Source organism: Haemorhous mexicanus, chromosome 8, assembly GCF_027477595.1.
Source record: "Haemorhous mexicanus isolate bHaeMex1 chromosome 8, bHaeMex1.pri, whole genome shotgun sequence".
NCBI classification, from domain to species: domain Eukaryota; kingdom Metazoa; phylum Chordata; class Aves; order Passeriformes; family Fringillidae; genus Haemorhous; species Haemorhous mexicanus.
The window spans coordinates 30,033,843-30,059,553 of NC_082348.1; the positions used below are offsets into that span (position 1 = coordinate 30,033,843).

At 41.3% G+C, this 25,711-nt stretch overlaps 1 protein-coding gene across 4 annotated transcripts in view; it reads right to left on the reverse strand.

Annotated features, from left to right (window-relative positions):
* MYO1B (myosin IB) overlaps positions 1-25,711 on the reverse strand; it is a 108,624-nt gene that overhangs the window by 15,869 nt on the left and 67,044 nt on the right. For 3 of the 4 annotated variants that reach the window (XM_059853413.1, XM_059853415.1, XM_059853414.1), the window contains exons 10-23: positions 25,440-25,587; positions 24,668-24,786; positions 23,861-23,947; positions 23,470-23,535; positions 13,215-13,319; positions 11,683-11,745; positions 10,748-10,948; positions 8,206-8,432; positions 7,463-7,663; positions 6,336-6,429; positions 5,756-5,905; positions 3,642-3,710; positions 1,977-2,063; positions 1,581-1,667 (exon numbers count right to left, since the gene is read on the reverse strand). In XM_059853413.1, coding sequence (XP_059709396.1) covers positions 1,581-1,667; positions 1,977-2,063; positions 3,642-3,710; positions 5,756-5,905; positions 6,336-6,429; positions 7,463-7,663; positions 8,206-8,432; positions 10,748-10,948; positions 11,683-11,745; positions 13,215-13,319; positions 23,470-23,535; positions 23,861-23,947; positions 24,668-24,786; positions 25,440-25,587 — 1,704 coding nt within the window. The remainder of the gene's footprint in view (positions 1-1,580; positions 1,668-1,976; positions 2,064-3,641; positions 3,711-5,755; positions 5,906-6,335; positions 6,430-7,462; positions 7,664-8,205; positions 8,433-10,747; positions 10,949-11,682; positions 11,746-13,214; positions 13,320-23,469; positions 23,536-23,860; positions 23,948-24,667; positions 24,787-25,439; positions 25,588-25,711) is intronic. The other variant, XM_059853416.1, reaches the window with a different exon arrangement.

The following is a 25,711-nucleotide window of genomic DNA, read 5'->3' on the forward strand; positions in this document are numbered from 1 at the left end:
TTTCTGATGATGACTTTTAAAAATTTTTGTTCTAAATATTAACCCAGGAGAAGATAAAAGATCACATCAGTAAAAAGTTGTCTCTCTTATCAGAGGCTGTAATTATTTTTCTAATCTTAATTCAATTTAGATTATCTTTATATTCATATACATTATTATATTTAGATTATTTATAGTTAAGGAATAAGGAGACAATTTTTCACTGAATTCCTGTGAGCCAGTTAATAAAAATAGCTATTAAACCATGTTAAAAATTATCCAAATCTACTAAACATTTAAATGAGGAACTTTAACATGGTTAACAGTATTGCATCCACTGGATGTATCTTTTAATTCAAAGGACTATCTTAGAACTATGAAAACAAATATCTCTTCTGCAGTACTGAGCAATATTTTCATGAAAGGAACTCTTTTTAAAAACGAAATAAATTCTCAGTGTATTCTGCTTAATCAAATGTAGAGGAAACTCTGTTTCTGCCAAATTATTCCATTACCTAAATATCAAGCTAGAGCTGAAAAGTTCCAAAGACTCCCTGGTACTAAGGAAGTTCTGTAAGTGTTTGTTTGGATTCCCAGTGCTGTCATTTTGCTGGAAATCTAATAGATTTATACCAAAATAGCAAAGGTCAAACACAGCATAATACTCCAGATGTAATTTGAGCATCTTTCTCCATCCAGTTGGCAAGGTGTTCTAACAACACACCCACAACCATAAATAACAACTGGAAAATGTTTTAAATCTAATGTATTTATGGTTTTCAACTAAATTAGGAATTTATTAATTGAAACCAATATATTTTTGACCTCTAGTGAACAGCATTTCAAATGTTCACATAACCCACAGCTACAGGCTGGGGATTAGCAAGAATCTTTCAGTGGGACTTTGCTTCTGAAAACAAACAGCTGATGCTGAAATTCCTGGGATTTTTCTAGAGCTCTAAGTGTAGAATTGCAAACTAACATCATTTTCTGCTAAAAGATCAGCTCATAAAATTTTGCTTTGCTTGTGGTCACTAAATTTTTTTCACTGGTTCAAATCACAGCCAGAGAATCAATTAAACCAATCATAACTAGAATTTATTGAAACCTGATATTGTTGGTTTGAATTTGTAGATGAAGACTGTCCAGGGTACAGATTATACTAAGTGGTGAAAATCTCAATTGGATCACTAACACAGTGTCACTGAAAGCACTTGTTGGGGGCATGGAGAGGAACACACCAAAAACCCCAACCTTCTCTCCCCCCACAAAGCACACTTTGCATATTTACATGGAGTTAAATGCATCTCCTAATTTGAGATTACTGCAGTCCGGTCATTTTTAATCTAGACTAATGGCTTGTTAGTGCAAACATGTACTTGGTTGCCATGCAAGGTGTTTCCTACTCTACAAAAAACTGGCATTCCCAATGCTCTCAGGTTTATTAGGTGTGGCATGAATGGAGATGGAAGGAATCGATGATCATGCTCTATTACTGAAGAGTGAATTGTATTAGTCATTAATTCTCACGATGAAATAACGATTAAATGCCGATGGTGTTGAGCAATGAAGGGGGGACATGTGATATGTGCATGAAGTACCTTATATCCAAGCCAGAAAGCCCAAATAACAGCAATAGCATGTTTATTTCTAGCCTCGTCTTTCAGTCGTCTCAGTTCCCTCCGTGCCTGTGATGCATTTGAAAAGGGGATATAGAAAAGCTTAGGAAGGAAAAGGTTACTGCAAGTTCCCATTGGTGCAAGGAGGAAAGCAAGTAACCAGTCACTACAAACAGCAACAATTAAAGCGTGTCCCAGCTTCCCAGACTGCACCAGCTACGACATGTTAGCAGCAAAGAGAAACCAAAACAAAAACCAGTTTAAGCAGTCAAAGCAGTTTAAGGCACTGACAGTATTCCCAGATAACTATCCTGAGGGACATCCCTCTTCATTCCACGCAGGGACACACGGCTGCACAGTTTGTTGCCCTTTTCTTACCTGGGTACCATGCCAATAAGCAGCAATTACTGTGGCAGCCTCATTACAACGCTTCAGGTGCTTCAGCTCCCGAAGAAGTTTCCGAGCCTGCAAACAATTCAACATGTTCTTTTTGACTAACTAACTTTTCATGTTTTTCGAAGTAGGGCAATGCAACTTGTAAATCTAGGCAAAACCAAAAAAGCACTGACTCCAAATCCCCAAGCAAATACATTCACAAATGCTGCCCAGCCTAAAATTTGCTGCTCCAGGGAGGATTCTGTGCTGCAAGGCTGGGACTGGCAGGCCAGGGGATCTTAGTTCAATGCTGTTTTCTCCCAGATTTGCTGCATTACCTGAGACATCTATATGTCTGTTTGCACAATGGCAACGATATTTTTTCTCCATACAGTAAATGTCTAATCCATTTAGAGTGCAATAAAGAATAAATCCCAAGTAAATTGCCTGGCTTTAGGTCACACTAAAAGCTGCTGTCACACCAGGCTTTCATGCACAATGCTATGGCAAAAGAGCTTGTTCTCCAATGGCAAACAGAAAACTATAACTTGAGATGATGCTTTTAACCCAGTTTTCTTCAAATAATGCTCATGGGAAAAGACAGCACATCAATAGTTAGACTGAAAGGATATTTTTAACTCATTTAAACAAAATCATCAAGACAAAGTAAAAATCCAGAGAAACGGCAAAATCAAATCACGTTACCTTATTGCTGGCAAACTTTAAAGCCTTCTGGGCAGGAGAGACTATTTACACCAATAGCTACTCACTGCAGCCCCTTCCTTCCCTGTCTGACAGAAAGAGAACTGGCTCCAGACCTAAAGGAAGTTCTCTCTGTCTAACTAGAGGGGAAAGCCACCTTTAGCAGGGTGAAGAAAGGTTAATAAGAAAAGAGAGGAGCCCAGGGTTGCTTTTTTGAAGATGGACAGCAGTAGTTGTTTTGATCATCATGGCTGCTTTCATGTGAACTGTTAATCTCATTTTTACCATATCAAAGCATCATTCCTTAAATATCTACTAGGATGCATGATTATCCCTTCACAAAGTACAAACCTCTCAGAGAAGAAGTGAAGTTGTGGCAAATTGAGGCAGAGAACAAGCTCACAGCAATAAACTACTTTCTCAGCACAAGTACACTTTCACTCCTCCACTTAGCAGACAGAGGAGAATTGAAGATTTAACCCAAGCAACAAATTGCCCAGGCAACCCAAACTCTTTATTTTAATCCTGCTTTCAATTTGATTCATTCTTTGAGAATCCTATTAAGCACAAAATAACTGCCAACCACAACTTGTTTCTTCCAAATCAGTCCAGCGCTATAATTCTCCTAAGGTCAATGGCAGAGCCCCAGAGCATCCTTCTCTGGAGCTGCTGGCCTTCTCAATTCCTTGGCAGGAGATGCCTCAAGCATAACCCAGTGGTTTAGTGTGGTCCCAGCATCCCCCTTGCACCTTTTGCAGGGATTTATAGCCCAGGCAGCAGGTGCAGGTATCCTGAACTCACCTCTTCTACAGCAACCACGAGTGTCTAACAATGGCCACGGCCCAGCCACAGCTCCAAGGAGAGAAGGTGCGACAGGCAGGAGGCTCAGTGCACTTGGAAAGTGTTTTCTGACCTGCTCCTTACCTCTCCTCCAAGCAGAGAGAGCTGCAGTAACAGGAAACTCACCTTCCACCCTCTAGTGTAAGACTGTACTGTGATAGCCGAACTCTTTATCTTCTGGTATTTTTTTTGTTGCTGTGTTGGAAATAAGTATGTGATGTTTAGAACAGAATATTACGTCTGTTAAACACTGCATAATGAACCTTTCATTACTAACATTTGACAATATGCTTGAGGAGACAAGCACTAAATGTAAAAAGTGAACAATTTCTGACTGAGCAGATCAGAGTGTAGATTCTGTGTTCAACTCGAGAGGAAACAAAGCACATCAACAATGCTGCATGGACAATGTCACTCTGTTTACAGAAACACTAAGTTCATGGTCAGCAGCACAATTGCACATTAAATGCTAACAGTAAGAGCTTTATTTGTCTTTCCCACCACCAGAGCAGCACACAAACTGTCACACATACCCAGGTTTGTAGGCTAAGCTTTTTACCACCTTTTCATAAGGCATGTGCTGTTCCTGTTACACACAGTGCCCTTATGGCTGTTGATAACTTAGGAAGAGGAAAAAAACCAAAAGCAAGGATTCCTGAATGAGATGCTGGAGTACTATTTAAGTATTCCAGGCTGAGCAATAAATTTCCTGAACAGCTGAGCATTTTCCTTCTAAAAAGCTCAGTTCTCCAGTAGTCCAGTGTTTAGTATAATACTAAATTGCCAGACTTTGCAACAGGGCTTTTAGATTTGACATTCAGCCCTCTCAGTGACAGTGAAAATCTCTGTGAGCAAGCTGGAGAGGGTCCCCTCTGGGCCACCCTCATGCCACAGCTGCTGTCTGACATGCCCTGCAAGGCACGTGCCTGCAGATCCTCGAGTCAAGCCTCCAGCACAAGAGCTACTCAAAAAAGCTTTATTCATTCCAGGGATTTCCCATGAAACCTTCAAAGCACAGTGCCTGCCATTCATGTTGGGCTAGGAGAACAGTGCCTTCCATCCCTGTGAAGAGGCTGAGGAAACATCTCTATCATCACCAACCAAACAACTGCTGCCATGTTTCATCAGTGACCCAATAAAGGCTTACAGTTAAGAAATCAGCAGTTCTTGGCCGTGTATTTGTTTCCATTTCTTTCTATTTAAAGCTGTGCCACTCTAGCTGCACTAAGTCCATTTCAATTCATTAAGATTGTAATGAAGCCATGTGGGCACAATGCAACTCTAATGATGCTGTTTGTAGGAACAGGGCTTTCAGTCACACAAAGTCAGAGGGGTTTGAAAATCAAGAACTATGCTTCAGTCATACTTTTTCCAACTGATCTATACTTCCCTCTAATTATCCAAGAGAAGTGAACCAAACACTGATGGCTTTCGAGAGGACAAACAGAAGTGCTTGTCAACTGAAAAACAGGGATTTGTCAACTCTGCCACTTGCAGTTTAAGAAGACTTTCTGTGTTTCATCAAGGTTTCTGATGTTTGTGCTGTTCTCTAGCAACAACAAAATGTAGCTGAGAAGTTCAAGAGTGGCTTTAAAAACAAATAAATCTTTTTTATCAGTCAGCAAGTCAGTATTATTTACTAACTGCCAAGAAAACATGAAAGAGTCATGTATTAGTGCTGTTCAGTCTGTGGCACAGAACACCCAGTCCCGAAACTGCTTTGGGATGAACTGTATCAATAATGATACCAAATTACGAGTCTTAGGAGTTACAATTAAAATAAACCCCTGCAGGCAGCATTTTTGAGTCTAAGGCAAGTGTTCCAAATAAGGCAAAACCACAAAAAGGCTTAGGAATGACTGAATTCCACAGAACTGCACATGTATATTACTGAACGTTTTTTACACATTAACCATATGTTTTGAGAGCACTGTAAGTGCTGGGAAGCACAGCGTTTTAGCTGAATGAAAAAGACTCCCCAGCTGAGCCAGAGAATCCTGCTCTCCCAGAGTGAAAGGACTCTGGTGAGCTTTTAATTTTTAAAAACAAGCACAGTGTAAGCGCCTAACAGTAGTCTATAGAAACTAAATTTTCTTTATTCCTGCTATTGGTACATAAGTATTAACACAAAATTGAGTTCTTTCAACAGCTCTCTGTGCATATTGAAGAAAAATACCCCGTGAAGGTTATAAGCATTAAACAATGAAGAGAACCCCCCTGTAGTAAGGATGGTATCTTACTGAGTATCTCCTGTACCAGGAAGCAATCACAACCTGGCATTTTTTCATCAGCAGGAAGTGAGTACGGCACTTCCAGCCTCTGTAAATCTTCCCAATCAGTGTGGCCAAGTCCTCCAGACGCTGCTTCCTCAGGTCTTCTAGCTTGAAGAGCTGCGTGTGGGGGTTTCCAGGGTTTTGTTTGACATTGGAAGAAAAACAGCAGGAGAGAAGAGACAAGGAAAAAACCCATAAGCACAGCTCTTGTAAGAGAAATCTGCTCTTCACTGAAGTCCCTCCTCAGTCACAGGTTGTTTTACTCATCTCCAGAGCTACAGGCAGGTTGACTAACAAGATTTGTGGCAGATACAATGTCACAAGTCACTGCTTGAAAATGATATTAAACTAAGGCTGACAGCTATTGCAGAGCCTTGAGTCACATTGTTTTTAACGGGCCTAACATTAAAAATCACTTTTTTTTAATGCTATGGTCATAGGAAGACATCAAAGCACTGCATGGAGAAAAATCTGTAGGAACCAGGTAGTGAATGATGCTGTCCTCATGAGAGAGGGCTTGATTTTGCAGAAGGCATTTTTCACTTACTGTTCTTGGGTTGCGGATGAATATCTTTGATCTACCGAATGAAAATTCCTCTTCAGGGATTCTCAATTCATTAAACAGCACCTCTACTCCAGCCCTAAGAAGGAGTAAATGAGCTTAACAAACATGACCCCCAGCTCTAAAATGCCTTAGTTTACATATGCACAGCTTAATTTATGGAAAGTATATGAAAGCATATTTTAAACTTTTAAATAGTGCTTGACATAAGAAGATTGAAAGCCTAACTCATTTACTCAGTAGTTTATCCCGCTAAAGGCAAGAATAATCACTGGAAAGATTCAGAGTAATTTGATGAAAAAAAGGAGCAAATTTTATTTTACAGCATCGGCAACAGCCTATTTTTTTCCTCTTACATCTATAATTATTTTACTTAAAAACAGAAGAAAGGAAAAAGGAAGGCTTCACACTAATGTCAGAATGTGAAACAAAGACTGACAAGTTTGACAAACGCCAGCGTTCCGTTCTCATCAAATGCATTTTATGAACACCAACAGAAAAAAGGGAAGTGGAGCTGTGCAGATCTTTGTGTTGATTATTGCAATGCTATTGTTACCAGTGTTGCACTGCCACCATTCTCTTGATAACCTAAAGACTCATATTGTAGCTAAAAGATGTTAATCAATTATGAAAGATATTTAAATCTTGCTTTTGGTGGCCACAGGTAAAAAGAAATAATAGAAGCTTATTTGCCCATCCCAGGTATTATTTGCAAAAAATAAAACGTGGATAAAATGTGAAGACTATGCAATTTAAAAGTATCTATTTAATAGAATTGATTTGCAAGAGGCATTATCTTGTAATTGTTCCCCAATCATTATGTAAAGTTATTCCTGAAAGGGCAGAGGAAGATTGTATGGCTGTCTTCAACAAAATGAGTGTTCTTACACTTTGAAAGTTGGTCATTAAAGGCAAGAGCCCTGCTGAGCATTGCAGCCCTCCCAGACATTTTGGATCCCTGCAGTATCTCTCTCTCACACCCTTTCTTTCAGAGCCAGAGCAGTAAGGCCCGCACCGCATTCCTTTTGCAACGTACGCACAGCTAGCACCTCAGCACGGGTGGAAGATGGGAACTTCACCTGGGACAGGTAGGAATACTGCTGTTTGCCTACCTGGCTGGCCCTCTCCAGTGGGGCCAGGTCTGCTTGCAGAGCATTTTGTACCTCTCCAGGCAGGGCTCGTAGGGCTGCCGGAAGGCGTAGCCCGCCCTGCGCACGCGCACGTTCTCCAGGAGCCCCAGGTAGCGGATCTGGTGGCACACCAGGGCCTCGTTGAAAATGTGTGCAGCCTTTTTGTCATTGGGCTTGATGCACCTGCACAGGAAAACCAAAAGGGACATCTCTGTGCACATGCCAACATGGTGAGTTTAAACCATACATTTCAATTGTTTATCCTTGGACATCAAGTTGGTTTTTTTTTTAACAGGATTCTTCTCCTGGGAAGCTGAGAGGCCTCAGAGAAAAAGGAAAACAATATAATCTCATTTGCTTCTCCCGTGTTCTGCTGCTTTGGAACGTGGTTTAGAGACTGTTTATCCAACAGGTGGTTGGTTGATTGGTTTCATGTGAATTGTTTTAACTTAATGACCAGTCATGGTCAGGCTGTGACAGATTCTGGAGAGAGAGTCACAAGATTCATTATCATTCTTTGTAGCCTTCTGTAAGTATCCTTTCTCTATTCCTTAGTATAGTTTTAGTATAGCATCCTTTAATATAATATAATTACATAAAATAATAAATTAGCCTTCTAAGAACATGGAGCCAGATTCTCAATTCCTCCTTCATCCTGGGGACCCTGCAAATACCACAAACCTCATCAAACAAATCCACCAAATCTTTGGCACTGGGGAATTTACCTGATGTAGTTTGGATTTTTTGTCTGGAGATTTTTCATCAGGGTAGCAACTGAAGCCTTGAACTGTGACCCTGCTGTTGGTGGTCTCTTCAGATTGATCTTAGCAGGGTTTCCTTCTGGGAAGAGTGCTTTGATAAGGGAGTGGTTGGCCTTCCACATGGCCTGGGAGAGGTCACGGTACAGGAGATCGTTATTTTTGTCAACAAATCCTTCCACCTGGTACATCACCTGAACAACAGACAAGAGTCTCATCAGCACAGGTTTTGAACTACAACACAGACCAGTTCAAAACTGACCCAAGAAATTGATTTCTCCTCCTTACACACTGTCCAAAAGAACCAAAGGATATTGCAGCTTTCATTTTAAATCTGACATTTGGATGGCTTTTTGTTGGATAAAATGTCTTTGAACGTGCTACCTGGGGAAGATGCATTTTCTTATGCTGCCAACAGTTCCCTCTGTCAATCAATTCTGGTTTCTGGAGTGGAAGAAACCCTTTTTCCATGATAACTCTGACACACCACCACCTGACAAGACTCCAAAACAATCTATCTTTTTTTCTGTCTGATGAGGTTTTTCTCCCTCTCTTTTGAGTCAAAACAACAAAAATACCCTTTCCTTTCAAAGTACTAATGCTTTCATTATTTGCCTAAGTAAAAGAAGAGATGGAATATCACCTCTTGCTATGAGAGTGCAAGCAGCAAGCTGTGCAGCCCCCAGGGGACTGTTATTTAAAAGGACTTTTACCAGGAAAGCAGTCCAATGACAACAAGCACAAGTACAAAGCTCTGACCTGCAGCTGGGTACCCAGGAGGCAGCCAGAGGAACTCCATGCAGACCTCAGACTGCTACTGGATTCTTTAATTTTTGAGGGTAGGAAATGTATTTGATTAATTGTGACAGGTCACCTTGTGATCCTTCTTCAGATGGATGATTTCTCAGTTCTGCCTGGCTATGTGCTAAGTGCACAGAACACTGAATGAAAATAGTACTGGCACGTATTTTACACAGCAGCAAGGTACTGGGAATTCAGTAGGCAGCACTTTGGAGAACATGTTTCTGGTTCTGACAGGTGCAGTAAATGCCACTACTGGAAAAACCACAAAAACCCCAAAACAACTGTCCACATGAAATTACTTATATTTCTTAAAAAGAGGGTCAAACTTCTGTTGACCAGTGACAAGATCAAAATGTTCTCAGCTGAGGATGGGAAAACAACATTCCTCCCAAAATAGGAGGAATTCACTCTGCTGGGTAAGTGAATGCCTGCAACAATCAAAGACCCTCCCTGCCTGCTAGGACACAATCTGTGCACAGTCCTTCTCACAGTACTGGGCTGTTTTCAATCCACTTGGATTTCTGACAACCAAAGAAATACCTAGGTATAGACCCCTGGTAGATTACATGCAGTTACAAACTCTTCTTGGCAACTAATATTAGTTGTTCTGATTTTTTATTTATATTCTGAATTATTCCTAATAATTCTGAATTAGAATTCAGAAGCCTGAAAGGTTGAAAGGCTGATATTTCCAGACTATTTTGCATGAAAAAACTATTGAGCCATTCAAAATTGTAAGACTGAGAAAATTTCAAAATGCATCAAGCAGTCCCAGGGAAAAGAAACTCTTTCCAAATATTCTTGACTGTGTGACATTATCACTTCAGCAGATTCAGACAAGAGGCATAATTTCAACCCTACATTTACTTTCAATTTTTAAAGAATAGATTGTCTTCAGTCTACAAATTTAATTATTTTGATTTTCATTAATAAAAAGTCATAGTGGATTACACGCTGAAAGCTGACAGGCTTGTATTTATTCATACTGCCTATGGTGAAAAATGCAAATATAAACATTTGTAAAATGCAAATGTTTGCAAGGTCTTGTATAACTTTCTCTTCCATCTGTTCAAACACAGAGTATCAAACTCAGTTCCTTCAAATGTGCAAAAACTGCATTTTCTCAACAATGTGACTAAGAACTGCAGCTAGTTCAGTGACAAAGAGCATGCTTTCCAAAATATGTTGCCAACAAATGCACATGAATTTTTGTCACTGTGAGCGATGATTTATTTCCAGAGACCTAATGCAGCACCAAAGCACATGGGGCACCTTTGTCCTTTGGTGAAAGGAGAGCTGCTTTGATTTCAGCCAGAGCAGCAGTGGCAGGACAAGGGGTGGGGGCTTCAGACTGACAGAGGGCAGGTTAGGTTCAACTGCAGGAAGGAATCCTTCCCTGTGAGGGTGCTGAGGCCCTGGCACAGGCTGCCCCATCCCTGAAAGCAGAAGCTGTGGCTGCCCCATCCCTGGAAGTGCCCAAGACCAGGCTGGATGGGGCTCTAGTGCAAGGTGTCCCTGCCCATAGCAGGTTTGGAACTGGGTGATATTTAAGGTCACTTCAACCAAAACCATTCCAAGATCTCTTAAAGCCTTCCAACCCAAACCACAGATTCTAGGCTGAAGGCAGAAAAGATGAAGACAGGTGTGGGTTTCTCAGCCAGCTCCACCAGCCCCCCAGAGGCCAGGTGCTCCCTCCAGCAGGTACCTTGCCAGCATAATGCTGAATCCTGAAGCAGCTGTGGGGCAGGGAGGTGTCGTTGAGGAACCGGGAGCACTTGCTCATCCTGCTCTCGAAATGCTGGTGAGTGGCACAGACCTGGTTCAGCTTTTCCAAAAAGGTGTCATCAGTCACTGTTCCTGGTCTCAGGCACTCTTCATCCAGCATGGCCAGGATTCCAGTCTGGTTCTGAAGTTTCAAAGCAAGAGCTTCAGTACTTGTTTCCATCACAGCACGAAAAGGAGATCGTTCACTTTCTCGACTTCTGCTACCCAGGAAACATTCTTTGAGCCATCTCAAGGTTTGGCTCTTTTTACCTCATGACCATTTCCAACATTGCACTTTTGAAAGCTTTTTTATGAGATCTGAATCCCGAAATTCACATTGAAACTTCCTGTCATTTACTCAGACTGTAGCAACTCCACTGAAAGTATCCAGTTAATGGTAAAATCACCATGTGTTTTATGTTAATGGCTAAAACCTGCTCTCTTCTGATTGTTAAGGAATTTTATCTTTCTTGCATTGGAAGTCTTCTCAGTATATACAAGTACTTTGAATACCTCAAACACTCAGAAACATGTAATTGAGTTTTCTAGTTTCCACATAAAAAGAAATGTTAATTACAATGCAGCATGTGATATCTGCTATTGGAAACAGCCCTAAATGTAAACATTTAAGAGCTGTTTGATTTGTGTTGGGTTTTTTTAGTGTAGGTACTGCTGAATATTTCTACAAAAGTAACATAGCTTATTAAAAAAAAAAACCTTTTTAGTAAAATAAACTTCTACTACAAAAAGTAAGATGAATAATACAACAAATGGCATGTTCACAAAATTTAGTGCATTAGGATGCATACAGACATCACAGCTAAATTAAATCCATGCATTAAAAATAATCCAGAGAGGATCCTGAATACAACTTACATTTTCTATTAGGTCACAAATGATAGCATTGTTGAAATATTCAATATGAGTCCATTCAATCCCCTACAAGAAAATATAAATAAATGTATGAACAGGAAAACAATGGAGGGAGCTTTTCCCCTGAACAATTAAAATGATATTCCAGTTAACCATGGTACTGCCTTCAAATTTAATTCCTCATGCTTACCAACAATTCCTTTATTAGGGGGAAAAAAAAAGCAATCATCTACTACTAACATTATCTGCACAAAATGAGTGTCCTTGAGTGGCTGCCAAAGTCCCTCTCCATTCCTTTCCCCCACCCATGTCAGCTTCCCATGCACTCCCTGGCTCCAGGCCAGGCTCCTCCCGTGCTGCCCAGGCTCCCACTGGCCAGAAGGGAATCAGCCCATGTCCCTGCAGCTCCTGAGATCAACATTTCTAACTTCTTCCTTGTTGGGATTTTTTTTTTTAATGGGAGGAAGAAAGAGATGCTAAATTTAGATAAGACAATTTGAGAAATCCAGGGTATGACAGTTGTTCAGATGTTCTTAGCATCTCAATTCTTTTCAAGTACCAGTGATACAATTTCCAGGATGAGATGCCAGTGCATCACGAGGTAGCACTGGTAGGGCAAAGGACTGAAGGAAGGAAAAGATTAACTTCATTCCTAATTTGCACTCTGTGGTACTTCTTACAGCCTACTTTTCTCAGAGTATTTGAAATACCACTCAAGAACCAAACTGCAGCAATGATGGCTCACCACTGAATGCAAAATCAAAAAGAGATGCCGAAATTTCATGTTTTCCTCAGGATCGTAAGGCAGGAACTTTATGTAATTTTTAAAGATGTTTATATAGCACAATGGCCTCATCCAGTTTGAGTGCAGGCAGTGTGTGCCAGTTTTTACAGCTGGGAGCTGGTATTTTGTCTGAGCTCTGTGTGTCATGTGGAGCACTGCTAAAACCTATTAAAACTTGAGCTTGATGTTCACTCACAGAATAATATCAAACACCAGAGGCTGGGCTTCACAGGACATCCCAAATTTATCCACGAGGCTCACACAGCCCCCTTCAGTATCTACCTGAAAGAGCACTAGAACCAAACTCTATTTGCAGTTTCTTTCATGTTGTGCTATTATTTTAGCCACCCAACTGAAGGGGTGGCTGTGGCTGGGTTGGGTGCACCCCAAACATTGCTGTATAATCCAAAACACAGGCTGCAGGGTAATGGTGCTAACAGCAGAAAGTGATATTAGAGCTCTAATAAATCCATTAGCCCTTGCTCAGAACTGCCAGTCATGGCAGCCAACGAGTGAATCAGAGCTGGGTCTGGTTTTTAACCTGGAGAACTCATAATGTGAAACAAATGCCAAACCAACATATTTTGCTGAATGTGACTGCCACACAGCCCCACACAAACATGCTCTGTGTCAGCCCTGTGGTCAAAAAGTGCCTCTGCTGCCTGAAAAATGCTTCCAGCCAGCCTGCCTGCCTGTGTGTCTCTACAGGGACAAGGGGAGGAGGCTGAGGGAAGATCCATTCCAGTATTACCTCTCGGATGTATTCCTCCTGCTCTTCTTTGAGGGTGAGTTCAATGAAGATCTGCTGCAGCTTCTCATTACAGTAGTTGATAATGAACTGCTCAAAGCTGTTGTCCTGTCAGATGAAACACGTTTGAGTTTGCTTTGTGTAAACAGCCTGGAGCCCAGCTGGATGGGTTACTGCAGCAGCTGCAGGTCAGCAAGCCACTCTATTAACTACTCCCTCCAGTTTTGTGAGGTGATGGCTGGAGTAATATTTGATTGAGACCATGATTAGCTCAGAAATTTCAGACCAAATCCTTCCCTGAGGCTTTGTCTGTTGGGAGGGACAAAAGCCTCTCTAGGTTTTACTCCCGAGGCCTCCACACTGATTCCTTTGAACGAGTCACAAGGACACTTGGGGTGTCAGGAAATGAACAAAGTTTTGCCTGCACTAATCTGTCCCCATATGTAAAATGTAGACTCCTGCAGGGTCTGATAAAATCATGACAGCAGCATTAGCTCCTTTCCACTCAGCAGCCAATAAAGCATCCCATTTCCCTAGAGAACAAGGCTCAAGCTGCTGCTCCAGCTGCAGCTGAGCCTGGGTTAAGAGATTATTGGCTCCAGAGGTCAACCCACCTCCTCCCTGCCAACAAACTGCCCCTAGAAATGGTGGGAAACAAAAGAGCTTCATTGACTAGAATTCCTCTAGCAGGCTACTTCATCTAGAACTGGGTGAGGGAGCAAGCAGACGTGTGACCCTTTGCAGAAGGGACCAGGGAGTGGAGCAGACCCCAGCAGGAGGGGTGGGCACAGTGTCACAGCCTGGGACCTGGCTCTCTGCCTTTTTAAACTCCCAAAAAACCTGCTGGACAATACCTGTGAAGCTGAAATGATGCTGATAGAACTTTTATCACCGAAGGCAAGGGCAATCATTTGAATGTTTGAATTAAGGATCTGATTGCTAAATGAGATTAAGAACACACAAGCAGATTAGCAAACACTGAGGTAGCACAGATTACTTTTATCATTTTAGTTTTAAATGAAGTAAAATCATAGCTGATCACCAAAAATTCCTCAGCCACAAGTGCTGCCCCTCTCACCAACTGCAATTATCACTCAGAGATTGCAAAACTTGCACAGCTCTAGATGAGAGAGTTAAAAGTTGGCATGCAGCAAAATCAGCACTGCAAACAAGCCATACTTACAGCATTCTGTTGAAAAAGAAATTACATAAACTGCAGTCAGTACTTCTTCTACTTCCATAACAACACAGATATATCTATTAGCATTTATTTAGCATACCAAGTAGATCAATCTTTGTATCACTGAAAATGCAAAGTACTACATAAATGTTATGTATTACATCTTTGTGGGTGAGTCTGTCTTTAGGCACTGTCTAAATATTACCAAATAAACCAACACCAGAGCCTAACACAGAACAGCATTCTTGCACTGCCCTGTCTCTAAATCCCCAGGTAATGTTTGCCTCTAAGAGCCATATTTATAACCCTGGGCAGACCAATCTGTGCAAGAGGGGAGGAGAATGTGGAAGGAAATAGAGAATGCTGGAGGAAGAATGAGTATAAGTTTACTTGACACATTCAGATAAGGCCATCACTTCAGATAGCTTGAGTCTGAAGTAAAAGGAGCCCAACAGCCACATCACCCAGACAATGAGAAAAGGTAAAACACACTCTGCATCCTCCTGCCAGGCACATGCCACCCAACTCAGAGAGACTGCTGCTCCAAAAGACCAGGTTATTCTGATTAAAAGGGCTGCAGGACTATTCACTGACAAATTATACAGGCTTGGTCATCAATAGAGAATGGAAACTGAACAGAAAGAGGATGGAAACTGAACAGAAAACCCAGCTAAACCATCTAACTGAAAGGTCATTAACAATACATTAAAGTAATTGCTAGATGTTCTCCTGATTTGCTGTGGATCTGTGATATTTATGGCTTGCAAAAAAAAAAAAAAAAAGGCAAACCAAAATCCACAGAGTTCTCCACAAATCTCTCACTGTGAGCTATGAAATTCTATTTGACATTGCCAAGCCACTGAAAATTGCTATTCCAGGAAAAAAGTTATTGAAGAGCAGCAGCGATGTTGTTCTTTATGAATAATACAGAGCAAAAGGCTAAAACAGTTAATTATGGCAAAGAAAATGGGGGAAAATGTTTGAAATTACTGAAACTCTCAGAGCACTTAACTCTGAGCAGACCAGAAGCCATTTGGTAAATGAAATACACTTCAGAAAAGGTTTTAAAAAGCCATGTCCAAAAAAACCCAATTAGTGTTGGTCTCTAAGCAATTCTAAGGAAGGCAACAGAGGTTGTGCATTTATTCTCCCTTAATGAATATCTGATTTAATTTATGTCAGGGCTCCACAAAGCAGTCACAAAAACATTCACAAATTAGTTGTCCCCTCCAATATTTTAATGAAGGCGTTATAGAAATTAATACAACAGAATTAGAAGGGATTTAAAGGACTTCTGACATTTCTTTTTTTTTAGAAGGCAGTACAGAATAGCCCAGATCAGTGACAGCACATCACTAAACCCACTCAGGAGCCAGGGGATGGAAGGACACTGCCCTCAGAGGCTACTTGCTCCTTATGCTGGCCCCTTGTATCAAGTGACACAAAGGGGTTGGACCAACACAGGAGCAGGGCACCCAGACCCAAAATTGGAGGATGAGCTATCAAATGTTCTTAGGAAATTTTAAAGGGGAAAAAACCACCCCAAAAATTAAGACCATATCTTCTCAAGGTGTCAGCTTCTCTTCCAGGCTGTAATTCTGATATTTTTAATATCAAGGGCATCACTTCAATCCCTGCATTTTAAAAGCAGCTTTCTGACTGTGCCTTTGAAAGCACTGTGGAATACAAAATAAAACCTTCAGGGAATGTAAAACCACAGCCTCTCAAATTAAATAAAGGTGCTGGGAAAACAGAATGTCACCTGAGATAGGCTTAAAGTCTTGCTGAATTTATAGACACAGCTCAACCAACCACCCTCAGCTTATCCTCTGAATCTTTTATCAGATGCAGCACTAAATTTAGGGGACTAGAAAAATTCACTGACAAAAATCAAAGCCTACTTCTCCATGGTTCTCACTTCATAAATAATGGTGTCATACAGCTTCATTCTTTATCAACCTTCATGGTTGGGATTTCATGAATAGCAAGTTTTGAACTCTAAAAAAAATTCTTCTCCATGCAAAAATAAAGTGATTATATAAACTAGCTCTAAAGTTCTATCTGTGAGCCCCAGCTATTACATGCAGGTGCTTGGAAGTCCTACAGAATATTTTCTTTTGTCCTTAATAGTTCACCTAACTCCTTTTTTGAAAGATTCCACGTGTGTATTAAAAAACCAGATACGGTTTGTTGCTGACTTTATGTATTTTTATACCAGTAAAATACCAATGTGAAACAGACAAAAATATTTCTGAACAAAAAAATAAAATAAAAAAAAAAAGCTAAAACTCACTGACAGTTAGGCAGAGAGATCTCCATTAGATTTATGAACAGAAAATATCTAAACCAGGGTATTTTCCTGTCAACACTGGATACTTTCTAACCTTCTCTCTCCACACAGAATTCAAATTCACTTTTGAGCACCCATTTCCCAACAATTTCCAAAGCTAAGGCAACTGTGATACCTGATTAAAACTGAAAACTGGGAACCTTTCCATTAGGCAGGAATCAATTCTTAACTTCTACCTGCCTCACAAAGTCTAACTTTAAGTCTTGTGGTTTTTGCCTCTCCCAGATTAAGCAGGTGATGTGGATCCAAACCTACAGACTCAGGTACATCACAGCTCAGTGTCACACCTTTGGAGGTGTTTCCCAAGGTCTCCTCTTCCTCCTTAATCTTTCATCACACCATTCTTGCTCAGAGCCAACTCAAAAATCTACACGTGGCTCAGTCTGCAACCACACTGACAAAAAGGTGCCCAGCAACATTTCTCAAACACATCATGTGAGCACATACAGCTCAAATAATACATGAGATGTATTTAAAGGAAAAGCATCTTTTAAAAGGAAACCCTAAACATTTCAAGTCATTGTTGAAATCAGCAGGACTGATGTCTTTAAAATGAACTTTCACATCAATGTGAGAGGGGAAAAAGACATACTGAGACTGATACTTCTGCTCTGTCACAAATAGCCCCAGAAAGCAAGTTGTTGTTTTAAATATCAACACAGCTCCAGGCATCAAAAGTCTCTGACTGCCTCCTAACACAGGCAGGTGACCCCAAGTAGTCCCATCAGGCCCCAGAGAAAAAGCCAGATGGCAAAAGCAGTGATGATAAAAGACCAGCATACTGACTTCCCTGAGATGAATGGTGGAATGAGGAGTGAAACCAAGCAGCAAATTCAATTTATATGCTACTGTGGTGTCTGGGGATAGGGGGTTTTATGTATGACCACACAAGCACACGAGTTCATGAGATGAAACTAAGGAATATAAATGCCAGGAAGTTAAAATCAGCAAAATGGGAAAACTGCACTTAAAGAAAATGAAAAAGATGCTATTTTAATCTCAGAAAGCAATGACCCAGTTATAATGTGACTCAGTTCTAAGAAATTTTCAAAATTTTTTGCCGTTTTAGTAAAGGCACGTTATCAATAGTTATCCCTTCAATATTTATCCCTTTCTTTTCTGTTTACATGTACAAACATTTGAGCAATCAAGCTTATTTCTTGTAAACCAGACTGCACTGGGTTTTTGTGTAAATGTCTGTGTATGCCAAGAACCAGAGAGGCACATATTTTAATTACAAATATTCCACTACATGCAATCAAGCCATGTCTCAGGGCACCTCATGGAAGCAGGACAGATCTGTGCCAAAGCTTTGGGGATTATCCATTTCCCATCTTTGTGTAGCTCAACCAACTTCAGCCCTTTTTGTGTGCCAGGCAGAGAACCAGGCCCCCTGAAATCCACCTTGCTCCCAGCTGTGCTGTCCAGGCACACAGGTCTGAGCCAAACTCAGACTTGGAAAGATGAGACACTGCAGTGAATGCAGTGCAGGTGTGATCCATGGGAAAACCCAGGTACCATCACTTCAGCAAACCCAGCCTGACAGTTACAGTCCTGGAACAACAGGAATTACAGCCAGGCAAGAACCTGCTGTGTTATCAGAGCCACTCCTCTGCTAGGACAGAAACAGCTGCTGTGGGGCAAAACATTATTCTCACAACCTGCAGCAGAACATTTGTGTATTTTTGCTCCAGCATTTCAAGCATTTCCTCTGCTGCAAACAGCCAGCCAGTGGGATTCACTTCATAAAACTGCACGTTGCAAAATAAGCCTCTCCAATACCTCCATTGCAATACAATTAGTTAAATGGTGGTCAGCTTCCTGGGAGGCACCTCTGCTTTCAGCATCCCATCACTTAAGGAAATTATTGCTTTAACAGAATTTTAAAAACTCCCTGGCACCTCAGAGTCCAACCAAGGGTCCCTCTCTGTAAAGCTCCTCTCTCACACAACACTTACAGATTAATCAGTTACAGATTAAAAACTCAATTCTCCTCCTTCCCACCAGCCTGGGAAGAGACAGAGGGGCTGGGCACACACATTTTGGCACTGCTGCTTGCCAGTATCTGATAAACTTCTGGGCATCAGCAAAGGGCTGAACAATTTCAAAAGGGAAATCTGTGGCAAGCTAGACAGCCTAGAAAGAGCAGCTGGAAATTGTGGTCTGGAGATTAGGGCAACTAACAGATATCTATGGATGAGTTAGAGCCAAAGTCAAGGCATGAAGAAAGGGTTCCCAGATTCTTAAAAAAAAAAAAAAAAAAAAAAAAAAAAAAAGATAAAATAGGATCCTGATAAGTCAATTTCCTCCTAAGATTTTTTTTTTTTTTTTTTTTTGGTCTAGACCCTTCTCCTGTAAAATAATCCTTTGGGGGAGAAGACCCTGATCCAGGAGTAATCTCTCAGAGCTCAGGATGCTCTGAAACTGAAACATCCTTCATGTCATCAACAGGATAGAAAAAGGCAAAGCAACCAGGCAGCAGCTGGACCAAGCTGTTGTACGAGTTTGTGGTGAAGGTGGAAACAGCTCCACTATTTTTTCATGCCTTAAACACCTCAGAAAGACATTTTCAATTATTACTGTCCCTCATTTGGTTACTTCCCTCTAAAAACAGACAATTAACACAACTCTTAAATTGTTAAAAGGAAGAAAATGCCTTCTTCACATTTCTAAGCTATTCCCTCACAGAGATACTGTCATTTTATCCTTGTCCTGCTTACACAGTACATGAAGCAGGACCAAGTTTCTTTCTGTTACCTCAAGAGACTTCTGGGCACAAGAAAGAAGCTAATTGCCTTAAATAAAAGTAAGTGCTATCAAAATGCATCCCAGACTGTGAGAAATGGACCTGGTTTTACTGCTGGGTGGTTTGTTTGGCTGGTTTACCTGTGATACTTTCATTTACTGGTGGGTTTTCTGCCATGTCTTTGCACGTTCTTGCCCACCTGGAGCAAAAGGAATTGTTCAGGTGCTGTCCCCAAAGACAAGGCAGCCCCACCACCTCTGGTCAGCCAAATGGAACCAGTCCCTCCCTGCAAGCCTCTCACCAGTGCATCCCAGTTTCTTGTCAGGCTAAAGTGCATGGAACAAACTGCTCCACCAAGGGACTGAGCAGAAGGAACTCACCCTCCAAACTTGTCTTCTCAAGGCCTGGTAAATATCAACAATGAGCCTTGTTTGGCAGCATTGCCTTCCATAAAACTGCACTGCCAATCATTCCCTTCATCATATGCAGAGTATTCAGAATAAGGCCTTTAAGCCAAGCAGCACAGACAGACATTTCTGTCTCTGAAGGGCTGGGCAGGATGAAATACCCACCCTCACTCCATGACATTCCTTTTCATTACTCCCTGTCTCCGCAGGAAATGTACACAACAGGAAACTCAACACCCAGAGCAAGTGGAGAGAGCCTTCTGCTCATCTCTGCTGAGCCCTGCCAGGCCCCACCACCTGCCTCCTGCAGCCTCCTCTCCTCATCACACACCCCACCCCTTCTGCAGAGAGGCACAAACTGCTTTCTGCCCCAAAACCCCCACCAAACATGGGATAAAACGGGAACAGCCCCAAACCCACCCCAGGAGCCTGGAATCAGGCTGATCCTACCCCTCCTGTGCCAGCAGCCACCATCCCAAGCCCATCTCAAATCTCAGCCTGGGCTGCACACGGACTGTGCAGGGGCAGCTGCCCAGCAGTGGGGATGAACACCCTGGGAGCAATGAGTGCCAGGTCCAGGGCACTGCCCAAGCCCCAGCAGCACAGTTACACAACCTGCCCAGCCCTCCAGCCTGCACCTCCACTCCAATCCTGTCCCTCAATCCCTGCCCACAGGCAATTCACACAGAGCCACCCAAATTTTCAGCCTTTTGCTCTGCAAACATTCAGTCCCAGCATTTGGCTTCCCACAAAAGGCAAGGCAGGACTCAAAAACCAACACAGCTTTGCAGCACCTATTTTGTGGGTTGTGTAGCCAAGCTTGCTGCTGACATCTGCCAAACCCACAGAGGCTGAGGATTATTGATAGATTTAAATTCCCTAAGCTGAATTTTTAGACAGCCAAGTCCTTATATCTGCTCTCTTGGATGGCTTCTGTGTTTGTCTGAAAAGTGGGGTTTGTGTTTGACAAACACACTAGCAAAACCCAAATCCCAAAGAGAAGATGCCAGCAGTATCAATACTCCAAGCATCTTCTCTCTGGTAATTTCCAAGAAACCACAAGTTACCCTTGTAAATTACCTTCAGCTTAAATTACAGAAAATTGCAGAAACCACAGTGAACAGTAAATAAATCAATCTTTCAAAAATAGATGAAAAGAAATCTCGTTTAAAAGCTGCAATTTGCATTTAATAGAACCCGACTGCTATTGTCATTAAGAAGGTGAAGTATGGTGCTATATCTGTCAGAATGGTAAATCTGGATTTCTTGATTCACTGTTCTTACACAAGGAACTCTAGGATGATCCAAAAAATCATCCTGAAGAGAAAAAAGGCCCGAGAAATACTGTGCCCTGCCCATTAGGAAACAAAAAACAACCTCAAAAAAAATTAAATGTAAAAATCACCCTTCAGAGTAAACACATTCCTTGCTGCTTGCTCCAATGGTGCTGAGCTTCCTGTGTAAATATTTTGCATGTGTATAAAACACTCTGGCTACACCTCCTGTGGGTTTTGATACACTTCAGGTCAAAGACCATGCACTAATGATAAACTTACCTGATTCCTGATTGGAAGCATGATTAATGTAGGACTTTCTACCCTCAGCACATCAACCAGCTCCCACATTTAAAAGGCACAAATTTAGAGATGAAGCCTTTCAAGTGCATTTTTGCCAGCAAACATTCTTTGTAGAGCTGACATTGGTTCTACGTTTCAGGAACAGATGTGAAAATCCAAATATGACTTAAGAATTAGGTTCAAGAGGCAACTGCACATTTTTAGTCATAGGCTTTAACTGATTTATAATTAGATGGATTTGTTATTGTCATTTACTACACCTCAGCTAATATTTTGAATCTTTGGCAATAGTGTTAACAAATGTACCACACATCAAAATGCTCCAAATTCCACTGTATTTGTTAGGCTATAAATCTTAAGACATTATTAAATTTTCCTTGACTTACATGGCTGCATATTGTCAAAATTTTACTTATTGATTAGTTGATTTAATAGAATTAAATTGAAACAATAATTCAGTTATTTCTGTGATGCTGAACCAGGCTGCTTGGCTGCTCTTCTCACCATAGGTCTCAGCTCATGAGAGAGACTCACACTTGTGTGAATTTGGTCCTCAAGGCACAAGGCAAAGCCTTCCCCAGCTTTTCCAGGAAAACCAACACTTGGCATTTAAAGGAATGAACAATAACTACTCACATTATTTAAAGCTTTTGAGTTTGCAGCTTTTGAGAAAGCTACACTGGAATTCAGCATGACAGGGAAGTGAAAAGAGCTCTGGGGTTTTTTTTCCATTTTTCTCCTGCACTCAGCCACTTACTTATGACCTTCCAAGATGCTGAATGCAGAAAAGATGAAAATTACAGGTGAGAAGCAGCCTCATCTCTGGAACACCATGCCACAAACACAACCCTTCACACCCTTCTGTCTCCCACCTCCCTGTGCTTGTCCAACCTAACCACACACAGGGGAGCTAGAGAAAACAAGTCCTGCACCATCCCAGGGCCAGCTTCCTAAAAGCTGCCCAAGGAGCAGCTCCCCAGAGCTCTGGCCCCAAGATCCCCATCCAGCCACCTGACCCAGCACAACATTTTCATAGCTATGTCCTCGTGTCTAATGCAAACACAGCCTCGCTCAGCCAGCCCTCGAGGCAGCTCTCAGCTTTCCTTCTCCTCCTCAGAGGGACTCTCATTTGCACACAGTTGGATGTTTTGCTTCTGAAATGAAACTTATACCACCCTCACATGAGCAAATACTACCATTTCCCACACAGCTGCAACACCCTCCCCAGATTTTTAGGAGTGATGTAGGGAAGTGGGTCAGGATTTTTCTACTGATTTTTTTCTTCTCCTCAAATGGGTTTCTAGTTCAAACACACACAGATTCCAACCAAGATCTATAAATCTCTTAACAAAAACTGTCAGAACAAGATTTATGGAAAATGCCTTGCCCCTGTTGCTCTCTAACCCAATTAAAAACTCCTCATTGATTGTTTTGTTTCAAAATACCACCAGTCTAAAAATACTATTGTAAACAAACAGCAGCAAGCCACAGATCTTTAGCTTGGAATAGGTACAGAGTATTCACCTAAGAGAACTGACATGAAATGCAATATAAGTCCTTGTTTAATTTTGACAGGAAAAAAATGTATAGTTTTTGTTGGGTGCTTGGGTTTTGGTTTTTTTTTTCCCCTCTCAGGATACACAGCTTGTTCAAAGACATCCACAAAATGCCTCAGGGCAGAAATGACAGTGCCAGAGTTTCTCCTATGCTCAGAATGTATGTCACAACAAAATACATTTAGTTTATCCATCATAAATATTTATTTATCTATGCTGTAGAAACACAAGTATGACTGTCATAATTTTTTGTTTCAATTGCCAGACATGCTAAGACATCTCTCTTTGGCTTATGTTTCTAGAGGGTTTTTTTGGTGGTTTTTTGTCAGGCATGAAACAATTGAGTCAAATTACATATATTCAGATTATGAATTGATGAACAACTCTGTTAAGCTTTAATAACAGCTCTCTCACTAAATGGTTACCATTATAAAAGTCTTACCTCAAAAATTTCAAAGCCATAAATGTCCAGCACCCCCATTACCTTCTTTCTCACTTTTGTTTGTGCCTTAAAGAAAAATAAACACTCAGTCATCTCTACATTGCATACTTGGGATTCAAGAAAATGAATGTATCTCATAAGCAGGCTGTCAGATACTGCAAAACTAAAATGTTACATATGGTTTCCCAAAATGCACCTAAAGTGACTATTTCTACAAGCTGAAGAACAGAGCAGAGAGCAATTTGTTGAGCTGTGATAAGGTTATTTGTGTGTAACAGTGTACAGCCAGGAGCAATGAAATTGGCAAATACAGTTTTACTGTCCACTTTAATTTGAAGGATTTCTATTGATTTGGGCTTTTTTTCTTTTTACAAGCACAAAGCAACACTACCTTGATGCTCTCATTGATCCTGGTAACAAGCCAGGAGAACAGGCGACTGTACAAATTCTTAGCCAGAGCATCCCGGGCATAGTAAGCCTAAAGAGAAGAAAGAAGAAAAATGTTATAAATGCTGGGCTAACCCAAACATCCTCCTGCTGCTGAGGTGCCCTAAAGGTGCTGTGGACTGAGTAAAACCAGCACAGGGAGCCCTGGCTCTGCCTAAGTGGGCTCAGGAGCTCTGCCCTCCTGGCCAGGGGCTGGCTGGAACTGCAGCCACCACCAGGGCACTCCAGCTCCCTTCCTGCTCTCCCAGCTGCCCACTCAACATCCCCCATCCCCATCCCCATCCCAGGCAAGGGCACTGGAGCAGCTGCAGCTGGAGAAGCCTCACTCCTGCTGGCCTGAGCTGATGAGACCCAGGTGCAGCCACCCTGGCTCTGCAGCGTTTCGGGGAGATGAATTCACACTGGCAGCAAAGGTTTCTCAGCAGCCCCAGGGCCCACAGCTCACAGGGAATTACAGCAGCTGCCCTAAATGAATGCAGGCTGCCTCAACACCTGCAACATGTGCTTTGTGCAGGACTGCTTGGTTTTACACTCTCTGCCTGTCCCTCATCTTTTGGAGGTAATTCACACACCAAACCAAAGCATCTCTTAACATTTAGAAACCACTGAGCAAAAAACACACCCTGGGCTTGTGATTTATTCAGTGCAGCCTTTCAGCTGTGGTTTTTATTGGGGTAGCTATGATTGAATCATGCAGAATAAAACTGCCATTTAAAAAGATCTTGCCTTTCAAATCAGGACCTCTTTTTACCTGAGCCACGTTTAGTGTTGTGGAAACTTTCTCCTGTTTGGCCTCAACCGTCCGGAAGCTGAACGCTCTCTCCAGTACAGACTGGTCTATACCTGTCAGCTCACAGATTTCCTTGAGTTCTAGCAAGAAAAAGTAAAGTGTAAACACAACCAATCCTTCCATGTTATTGCTTTTTCTTCCCCAAAACTACCAGCTTTTAAGAAGTGTGGTATTTTCCCAAAATGTTCTTCAACAGAAGTGCTCCCCATTCACATTCTCTCCCCACCGCCCTGCCAAGCAAAGTTTTTAAAAATATTCACAGTGCAAGGAATACTGGTTTTGAAAGCAGTTCCTGTCCATTTGTTTTTGAGAAGAAACTTTCCCTCCATTTATAGCAGACTGCTTTTCGTAATGAAAAATTTTCAGATGGAAATGAACCTGCAAAGTAGATCAGCTGCATAAATAAACGAATCTGACACTACAGGCAGAGATGCTGCAAAAGAACAAAAATCCTCCACTGCAGGAAAAAACAAGCAGCTACAAAAAGGCACAGAATCATTTAACATTTTAGAATAAAGTGTTAATAAAGTGGGGAAAAAAGGAGAAAATAATTTTTGGAATTTCAAACAGAATGATTGAAGTTGCACAGAATGCAGCCCATAGCTGCCTGAGGGTGAGCTCTGGAAACAATCGAATTCATATGTAAGGATATTGTATGTCTGCAGAAAGGACAAAATTAATAATGACTTTGGACAAATCAGCAGCTTTCTTCCCATCACAAATCTCATCTTACCATTTTTATCTTTGACTTTACTTTCATCTAGGCCATTTGCACGAGATTCAGGCTTAAATTCGATATTTCCCAATTTCAGAACGGCTGCCACCACTTCAAAAACCGACTGTGTTTCATGATCCATAAACCCAACAATTTGCATTGCATTCTGGAAAGGGGACAAATAAAATCATGAGATAAAAGCATCTACATTTAATCAGGTAATTCTTGAAAAAGTCATCATTTATCTGTAAAATTACAAATGGTTTATGAGCGCTTTTGTTACTAAAATT